This window comes from Syzygium oleosum, unplaced genomic scaffold (genome assembly GCF_021117445.2).
Source record: "Syzygium oleosum isolate NSW1041296 unplaced genomic scaffold, Sole_v2.1 Sole_v2.27, whole genome shotgun sequence".
NCBI classification, from domain to species: Eukaryota; Viridiplantae; Streptophyta; class Magnoliopsida; order Myrtales; family Myrtaceae; genus Syzygium; species Syzygium oleosum.
In genome coordinates this window covers 3,272,852-3,282,933 of record NW_026607511.1, presented here as the reverse complement: position 1 = coordinate 3,282,933, position 10,082 = coordinate 3,272,852, and the positions used below count along the sequence as shown (strand labels likewise).

At 36.7% G+C, this 10,082-nt stretch overlaps 1 protein-coding gene across 4 annotated transcripts; it reads right to left on the bottom strand.

The window, feature by feature from the left end:
• Positions 1 to 5,743: 5,743 nt before the first annotated feature.
• Positions 5,744 to 8,942, bottom strand: LOC115691925 (uncharacterized). Of its 4 annotated transcripts, XM_056303535.1 has the most exons (4): positions 8,618 to 8,942; positions 7,979 to 8,217; positions 7,492 to 7,574; positions 5,744 to 6,303 (listed from the first exon to the last, which is right to left on the bottom strand). In XM_056303535.1, exon 4 carries the CDS (start codon positions 6,296 to 6,298, stop codon positions 5,879 to 5,881), a length of 420 nt encoding a protein of 139 aa, XP_056159510.1. In that variant the 5' UTR covers positions 6,299 to 6,303; positions 7,492 to 7,574; positions 7,979 to 8,217; positions 8,618 to 8,942; the 3' UTR covers positions 5,744 to 5,878. The 4 variants fall into 4 exon arrangements, with proteins under 4 accessions (XP_056159510.1, XP_056159508.1, XP_030474533.1 ...); XM_056303533.1 differs by lacking the exon at positions 7,492 to 7,574 and having other exon boundaries at positions 7,979 to 8,270; positions 8,618 to 8,941; XM_030618673.2 differs by lacking the exon at positions 7,492 to 7,574 and having other exon boundaries at positions 8,618 to 8,940.
• Positions 8,943 to 10,082: the final 1,140 nt, after the last annotated feature.

Below are 10,082 nucleotides of genomic sequence, written 5' to 3'. Positions count from 1 at the left end.
TATCCTTTTGAAATAATGTGACTGTTCGCAATAGAGTTGCGGTTATTTTTTTTAATTAATTTCGAAATTTATTATTTTGCTAACGTTTATTAGGCGTTTTTACAACCTTTGGAAGAATTGTATCCCTTCGGACATAACTACTTCACCTTTGGAAAATTATGTCTTTCCGGACATAACTCCTACATCTTTGAAAGGTTATACTTGTTCAAAGATTAATTTTACAGAATTTATAAATTTCGGAATAATAAAAAATAATAAAAATAATTATTATATTTTATTATTATTTTAATCCAAATTTTTACTATGTCTTTTGGGAAGGCATCTTTTGACAATGCAACTTCTTCCAAAAGATTGCATTCGGTTCAAAAAGACTGCAGTATATATTTATATTTTTTCAGTCTGTTTTAACTTACTTTTTATACTATTTTCTTAAAACAATACAGCCATCTTTTCCAACTGTTTTACTTGAGAGACCCTGGAGAATCTGGTATTCTTATTCGATACTTTGTTGTATCCTGGATGATTTTTGCCAGTAACCATTAGCAACGTTGTGGGGCAAATAATTCCTTAAAGAAAGTGTTATCATACCTCAAAGTCTGATTTCATTTTGATCCTGTTCTGTTCTGTTTCATGTGAACATTTTTCCCAACATCCCTAATAAAAGACAACCCATGAATTTTGCATACTTCAAAATCTGATATTTTCAATATAGAATCACTATTTTAAACAACACTTTCAAATTGACAGTGCCATGAGCCATGACAAAGCCAAACTATGCATGTAGAGAAGCCACTTCAATGTTGCACCTAAAAAAGAGCCAATAATTTAATCTGACTAAGCCCAATCAAAGACTATGTTTATCTATAAGGACCAATAATTGAAACTGTCAACATCAAGATGCGATTGCGACAATTTTGATCACGCAGAGATAAGCATATTCTTTTTAAATAACATATATAACTATAGACATAACTGTATCGCATTAACATTTTGATAATGGCATCGTCCTGTTAAACAAAAAAATATGAATGATTGTGTCGCCCGCCAATGATGGATTGAAGTCTCCCACTTGTCATAATTATATGTAATAATTAAAACGTTCACTTGCTACCTGGAATCTTATCAGTTAAGCTCATCTTGAACATACCATTGTGTAATTGTAACAAAATGTGCCATATCCTTGTTGATGACTCAGTTACGAGGTAACTTTTATAAGAAATCCCCTTTGGAATAGAGGTTGGGCTTAACCTATCTCCCCTATGATTACTTAATTTTTTACTATATCAGAGGTTCGGACCTCGATAACTCGGTTCATGTTATGTTTAGGAATGAGAGAAAATGGGAAAGCGACAAATGAGGACAAATATAGTACAATATGAAAATATTGAATTAGTGAAAACAGAAAATTACATAATGTTATAAATGGAATTGCGATTAAAATTATTCGGGAGGTTAGAACTCCGGATTATTGAGTAGGGAAAAAAATGAAATGGAGGGAGAAAATTGTCAAGAAAAAATTTACAAAACTCAAGTTAAATTAAGCTCGAGAGACAAATGACACTTCTATCTAATCAGAGTTGCTCTCTAACAGATCCTCGATGGCTCCTTTCATGGCTCAAATTCGTCCTCTCTTTTTTTACCCTACCCACCTTACCATCCATACCTAACTTCATAATATCAAGATGTAATATGTTGATCATATAGCACCAAAAGAATCATTCATATGTATCTCTCTAAGCATATGTTATTAGTCAGCACCTCATTGCCATATCATGACCGAATCAATCACACTATTGGAAGGATACTGTATTTTCATTATATTTGCCGAATTCTTCCATGAGTTTATCATCTAACGATGATCATGGAAACACTCTAATTTACTACTGGAGAACCTGAATTCCAGATCCTCAATTCTTTATTTAAATATATTTCTTTGTTTCACATATTTTATTATTATCTATTATTTTGGTTTAGGGCATGCAAAGATGACATTCTGTACTTTTTGAAAGTCTGAGAGTCAATATGCGCTTCCTCCAAATTTTGGGGAGAAAAGAAATGTCCCTTTTTAATTCTTTGAAATTGTGGAAAAAAAATTCAAAAAAAAAGCTATGCAAAGATGATGTTCAATCTTCTTTTTGAACTATTTTTTCCTATATTGTCGAGTTAAAGATATAGATGAATGAGTATTCAAGTCTCCCCGAAATCAGCCAACAAGAAAATTGGTAGTAGACCCTTTGCATTGCGTGCATTTTTTTGCTTTACTTTGTCTTTTCAATTCATTCTTTATATATATAAATGGTGTTGGTCATATGACCACATCAAAAGGCCCATCAAAATGGTTGGCGAGCGTGCATGCGTGCATGCAAACTTATTGAATCAAATCGTTGGTGGGAATATCTTCAATGCATCCATGCAAAGGACGCATGATGTTATACAAAGAACAAGTAAGAGAATTAATGACTTAAGAAATATTCCTTTCAATGCGTTAATTAATGGCTTAAAACACAGTCTTAATGATAATATAACAATCGCAAAAACTCTAGTCCTAAACCTGACCAATTCACGATATTAACTTATTCAATCAATTTCGATCGCTGGTGATATGCGCTAATTTTCATCCTCTACAAGCTTCTTTTTTTAATTTTCTATAGGTCCAATTTATCACATTCATTGAAATCAAGCTAGACTATGTCATGAGAAGAAGCTAGTGGCCAAAAGTGAATTTGAAGAGACGATAGTACTAAGGACAGGTGGAGTGAAGATGTGAGGTACGGACAAAGGAACAATCTACATTTTGGCATTAATGGCGGTACAAAAACATCGGGGACAAACTCGTTTGGATGAGGAAAGGAGTGTCTGTGTCTAACGGAGTGGGGGAGGAGAAGAGGGAAAAAGTAACCGAGGGAAAGAGGGGGGGAGAGGAAGTTAATGTTTCCGCAAGTGGGACCCTCGGTACACGTGTTAATCTCTGAATGAAATACTTTTTTGCTGACATTGAGTATTAAACTCACCTAATATTTTCTTATCGCCCACAAAACAAGGGCAATCGTGTCATTAACAATACGAAAAATCATAAATTTATATATTTATGATAAATTTATTTTGAATTAATTTTTTTATTACTAAAAACCTCAAAATATAAAGTCTGAATCACCGCCAGTACTTCCAACTGTCTGCATGTTCCAATCCTCGGACTTTCCGCCTTTGGAAAGAATCAAATTTATCTTCCATTAAATTGGATTAATACCACAAAAAATCACTAATGGACGGGAAAACCTAGATTTGGTACACCCGTCAACTGCCATGTGTCATTCAACTCAGTAATTTGAAGGTAAAATTTAATGAAAACTAGCGAAGGGTAAAACTGTCACAAATGTATCAATTTGAAATTTTTTGTAATTTAAAAGTAGTTTAGAGTAAATTTCTCATAAATATATTAATTTAAGATTTTTTGTAATAGTAATCTTTATTTTTTTCAATTTTCTGAATTGCGTCATCTTCAAGGATAAGTTACCTATGTGGTGCGGTTGTCCCCACCCCACTTTTTATAGTATTGGTATCTAAGAACATGGATAAGGACAATTTTTTGCTTTAATCGATATGAATTTGATATTCTGACCCAAAAAAAAAAATGAAAAGGTAGTAAGTACCATTTTTGGGCACGGATCATCCCCCCTCAATCACGCCCTAAATATTTCAGGAAAAAAATTATTGCGTAATCTAGAAAAGTTTTCGAAGGTTGAATTCTCTTTGATCTGTTCACATGCAGTGTCACGAAAAATAAAGGTTTATCATGTTTTAAGTGTCTCGAATAATGATGATATCGAGTTGCTTGATTGGAGTTATTTTGAGCACTCGAATATACTCTCCCCGCCAATTTCGAAAAATTGAGAAAACATGTTAAATTAATGAAATCATTTTTTGGGTATGAGATTAATTTTTTTCTCTTAATAGGAGATTGAAAAAGAACATTGTGTTAGCCTGTCCGCGCTCCACCCGATACCATTTAGATATGTCTATTTTTTAAAGGAGAAATTATACTTTTCTTCCATATACTATCATGTATTTTTAATGAAGTCTTTGTCCTTTTAATTTTAATTTGGTAATAAAATCTTTCTAATATTTTTTCAAGTCCCTCCAACATCAAATCCATTTGAATTTAGCTGATATGACTGTTGAACGTTGTCAATGTATGACGCAAATAAAATATGTGAATTTCTACATGGACATGTCACGTGAATTTTGCTAAATGGCGTTGGCCTTAAATAAAAATTTGTGCAAATAAAAGAACTTGGTTAGATAAATCAAAAATATGCAGACTTAAAAAGTACAAAATAAATGGATAAAAGGTATACTCTTTTCTTTTTTAAAAATACCAAATGCACAGATTACTTTTACTTTTGGAGAGTACTATGCATCTTCGCCTTAGTTATCACTACACACATCCGCCAAAATATAAAAAATATCATTTCCAACCTAAGAAAAATGCATTGTTAAAAAAAAAAACCTAAGAAAAACGCAAAACATAATATCAAAATCGCGGCAAATTAGCAACGAATTTTATGTCGTGGCTTATTAGCGATGAACTACAAAATTATCGCGGCAAATTAGCGACGGATTTGAATTCGTCGCTAATTAGCTACAAAATTAGCGATGAACTATAAAATTGTCGCTGGAAAGTAGCGACGAATTTTATGTCTTGGCTAATTTGCGACGAAATTAGCGACGAGCTATAAATTTGTCGCGGCAAATTAGTGACGGATTTGAATTCGTCGCTAATTAGCGACGAACTATAAAATTGTCACGGCAAATTAGCGACGGATTTCAATTCGTCGGTAATTAGCGACGAACTATAAAATTGTCACAACAAATTAGCGACGAATTTTATGTCATGGCTAATTTGCGACGAACTATAAAATTATCGCGGCAAATTAGTCAAGGATTTAAATTCAGCACTAATTATCGACGAAATTAGCGACGGATTTTATGTCGTGGTTAATTAGAGACGAACTATAAAATTGTCGCGGCAAATTAGCGGCGGATTTGAATTCGTCGCTAATTATCGACGTAATTAGCGACGAACTATAAAATTGTCGCGGGAAATTAGCGACGAATTTTATGTCGTGGCTAATTTGCGATGAAATTAGCGACGAACTATAAATTTGTCGCGGCAAATTAGCGACGGATTTGAATACGTCGCTAATTAGCGACGAACTATAAAATTGTCGCGACAAATTAGCAACGGATTTGAATTCATCACTAATTAACGACGGAAATAGCAATGAAAATAAATCCATCGCTAATTTGCCGCGACAAATCTGTTCTTACGTACTACCCTGTCCAAGTGAAATAAAGCATGCGAGTTCATGCCGATGAAATGAGTATAATCCTCGGAATGCGTCAACTCAAAGAGGCTTTGAAATGCATTTCAAGGTTGGATGAGGCTACAATTAACATCTAATTTAATTTATTTATCTTTTTTTTTGGCGAGAGATAGATGGATAATCTCAAGCCAACATTACCTGTAAGTGCATCCATCACCTACTGGGCAACATATTGGCCTCACGAAAAAGAAAAAGAAGGCGTAGGAAAGATGCCTGGACTGAAAGTCGCTACAACGCAGATTTTCAGATCTGTAAACAAAAAAGGATTATCTTTGGTTTTTAAAGGGCTCAGCATCAAGAGTAAGATCCTTCAGATGCCAGGTTATACAAGAAGTGAAAAGGCATCTTACACAATTGCAGGAACAAAAATCTCGACACATATATTGAGTGCTTTGCCGAAAAGCAAGCTTCGGTCAACGAAAGGGCTCTACACCTTACACGTGCTTGTCTATATATTGCAATCGGTAATAGCAGCAAACAAACCACATTCACCATCAAAGCAATGGAGGGAAAATACGTGAGTAAGGAGATATAACAGCTTCCCGCGCATACTTTTTAGAATTGTTTGGATCGGGAACCCACCGTATCTCGCTTATGTTGGGAGTCTCGACATAAGTCATGGTAAATTCACCCACCTTCTCGATACTCCCTCTCTTCCCTGCTCTCAACAGAAGATGGTTCCTGTTGTAAGAGAAAATCCCGTTGGTCAAACGGATACTATCCCCAGGCTTGAACAGGTCACACTCCTCACCCCAGAACTGGAAATGTACAGCCGCGGTCTCATCAGCTACAAGTGCCAAGCATGTCTTGCTCTGGCCTTCCATGGCTACCTTACCTTTGTCCAAAAGAATGAATTGTGTGATTATGTTGTTTAGTGCAGCAGGTACTATATCTTTGATGGAGAGCATATCCATGTAACCTAAAATGAGAAGATACCAGATTTCAAAAAGTAATCATCAATACCAAATTAAACAAAGTCATTGAACTATGTGACCAAGAACTTATAAGGAAAAGTACACATGAAGGCAACCCCTAACAATATTCACTTTGGAAATGAACTCGTCCCATAAGCATGAACTAGCTAGTTTTATGCAATATAGATGAGTTTTGGATCTAGTAGAATACAACAACAAACAATTTCTCTCTAAATTTCCTTTTAACCTTTTTCATTCAGACTTCCGAAGACACTCATGCATTTTAAACAAACATTTTACAACTTAAGAGAATGAATTCTTCCACATTTTTTTTACTGAACTTCACTGAGTTCCTTTCATTCTTTCCTTTTGCACAAACGACTCCTAAATCCAGAGCACAAGCACCATTACTCCTGTAAATCTCCATTCGCGCACACATAACTTGAACAGCCATTATACTCTGCTTTAAACACACAAAGAGAATATGCCAAAACTCTAACTATCATAACTCGCTCGGTGATTACCCCGCACACACTCTAATTCAGAGAACGATGCACAAACAAATTATAAATCCACTCAAGACCTTTTGAAAGAATTATTGTGTCAGCAACTAAGTGTAGGTTCTGACACAAATCAAGCAGAAACAGTAGCGATGAGTAGGTCTTTCACCTCGTATTCAAGGCTAAACAAAACTCAGTTCGAAAATCAGTTGCATACTACTCCAATAAACTTTTGTTATACTATTGATACAGCTAATATTGCGACTCCTACCTTTCTTTAATCTGTCCGAGATATAATCTAACACAACAAAAGTAATTGTCTCCAAACAAAACAATGTTCGAGGAGAAAGCATAACGTTCAAGATTTGCATATATTGTGTGAAGGATAAACTTCATGCTGAATATAACAAATCAAGAATCAAGTCAAAAGCAGCGGCTATGTTTGAGGTTATAAAAACTGCCAGATTTGGTGTGGAAGAGCTACACCGTAGATTCTTTGAACTTTAAGCATTCAAGTTCGAGATATTTTGATGAAATCCAGCAGAAAATGACATCCATTGCAATGTCGCAGAAGATAATTAACAGAAAATCTGCCTCAAGGGGACAGCAAGTTGCCAGTAGATATGCATGTTCAGACAGGTGTGGAACACTGGAAGTGGACAGAAAGAAACAAGGAAATCGAAACTTATGAACCTGTGCTCAATGCAGATTACTAGTGGCAGAGAGACAATTAGTTGCCAAATTATTAGTTTTCCTCTTTCAATCATACATGGTACCTGTGATGAAGACATCTAGCAATCAGCAAAAATAATTAACATTCCAGAATCAACAAAAACCATCATTGCCCAATAATCGCTATATGCTATCAACAAAACTATGCAACGAAACCATCATCTACGCAACTGTTACTATGCAACGACAGATGACTAAACAAGGCCATTGCATCATTGTACAAACATGCCAGGTTGAATTAATAAAATAACACAGTAATGGGACTACTCTGCGGTTCAAAAATATGTTTGCGGAGTTAGGTAGATACAGACTGAAAAAAAGCCAAAGTACACACTGTTATTATATACTACTAAAAACAGAAAAACCCAAGAAACATTTCGTCAAACACCGAAACGAACGAAACAATCGAAGCCAAGAAGCCAACAAACGAACATCGTCAAACTCTCACCAGCAAAGAAAAGCGAAGGAGACGGGCAGGAGCAGGGCCTGGAAGCCGACGCCGGCGTTGAGGTTGTGGAAGGCGGCGTAGTGGGGCCGGAGACACTAGTTTTCGCCGGAATCGCCGAAATCTCCGCAAATGAATGAAGCCAACGATCGCTTTCCCCTCAGAATCTTGATCGCGAAACCGAGTCGGAGCCGATGGTGATTTTCCTCAGATCTCTTCAGATCCGAACTGCCTCGCTCCTCCTACGTTTTGGACAGGATGCACCCAAAATCATAAAGGCACCTAATGATCCTCTCTGTCGTAAAAAATGTAAGATGGAACAAAAGATAACAAGGTCGTTGCAGGATCATCACTTGACTCAGTAATTTTATCGAACAGTTGGCATGACACGCAAAATCGGCTGATGCAAAATGGGATGAAGATGCATACATAGAACACCTCGAAAGGAACAGTGAGTCAACGGATGGGTTCCCCATTCTTCGACAAACAAAAGCGAAAAAAGCCAACTTGGAGCTGATCTAATCAAGTTCCACTCCGAAAACAGAGTCAATCCAACACACCCAAGAACCATGCCGTTGAAGAAGCAGGAACACAAGCAGATTCAGAGCTCGCCGGGATTAACTGGAAGACAGCGATGCTCACCGGAAGAGAGAAATCGTCACTTGTGGGTAGGGCCGGGGGGCAGCGGGTCAGGAGGGTCAATCGTCGAGGAGCTTCCGGAGGCGAGACTTGACGAAGTCGCTGCGAGCTTTCGCGCGGGCTTGCTGAGAAGCGACGTTGGCGTAGGAGAGGTGGATGCCGGCCGCAATCAGGGAGGCGCCGGCGGCGAAGACGCCGGTCGTCGTCGCCAGTTGCCTCCGCGTCGCACTACACGATCGCCAGTTGCAGATCCGGAGCTCTTGTGGGATGGAAGAAGAAGGTAGGGTTTCGGGTGGGCTTGGGAGCAAGAAGAACAAATGGTTCTTGTTTCTTTCGGGTGGGCTTGTTTCGGGCGGGTTCGAGCAAATCCAAAACAAGCTTAGGCCTTATTTTTACTGGTCCGACCCGATTCAATACGAAAATTTCCTATTCGAATCGGATCGGATCGGGTCGGGTCGGGTCATGTTTGGGTAGGTTCTTTTGACACCCCTAGTGAAGCTAACCCAATGTCCAAGGGAGGCAGATATGGTAGCGGATTGAGTAGCCAAGGCACAAAGGAAAAATGAACTCCCACCCAATTGGCTGTCCTACCCCCCAAAGCCCATGTTGGATTTTCTACTGCTTGATGTAAACAAACTTTTGTAGTTTTAATGAAATTCGAAGTATTATCGACCAAAAAAAAAAAAAGAGTACACCGGCAGTGTAAAATACTTTTTAAACAAGTGGTAGTGAAATGAAAACTCTCATATAGTAATGGAATGAAAATTTATTACAATTGAAAACGGCATACGTGTTGGCGCATGAATTCGATTTGTGTAATCATTTTTTTACACCGTCAGTGTATAAAACAAAAGTCAAAAAACACATTAACTAATCATGGTGTTTAGGACTTTAAATATCTCACTTTTTTTCTGGATAAACATAGACTATAATTGGCAACAACTGGATATATCGATTAATTGTTTCATCTCATTAGCAATTGTATTATATACTAATTAAGCAAGTTGAGTTAATGGAATTTTCTTTTAGCTGACAATCTGCGGAAAAACTCTCTTTTTTTTTGCAGATGGTGCTAATTACGAAATTCTCTATCCGAAACCAATTTATGAATCTATTATACGTATAAACCCCAGAAGATTATCAACGATATACATTCCTTGGAATGACATTTCTTGCGAAAGACATTTTTACTGTATTCTCTGTACTATAATACTAAGGGTTAATACCACGAAAAACTCTAAACTGGTACGCATACGATAAATTTATCCCAAACTAATTTTTTGACCATAAAAAACCCTAAACTGATACATCCGTGACAAATTTACCCCAAACCGGTACACCCGTAATAAATTTACCCCAAACTAATTTTTTGACCATTAAAAACCCCAAACTGGTACACTTGCTACAAATTTACCCTCCATTAAATTGAATTAATATCTCGAAAAATCACAAATTAGTAAACATGTAA

Bases quoted from the DNA above. Each gene is read 5' to 3' on its own strand.
- LOC115691925 (XM_056303535.1), bottom strand. From the start codon at position 6,298: ATGGATATGCTCTCCATCAAAGATATAGTACCTGCTGCACTAAACAAC.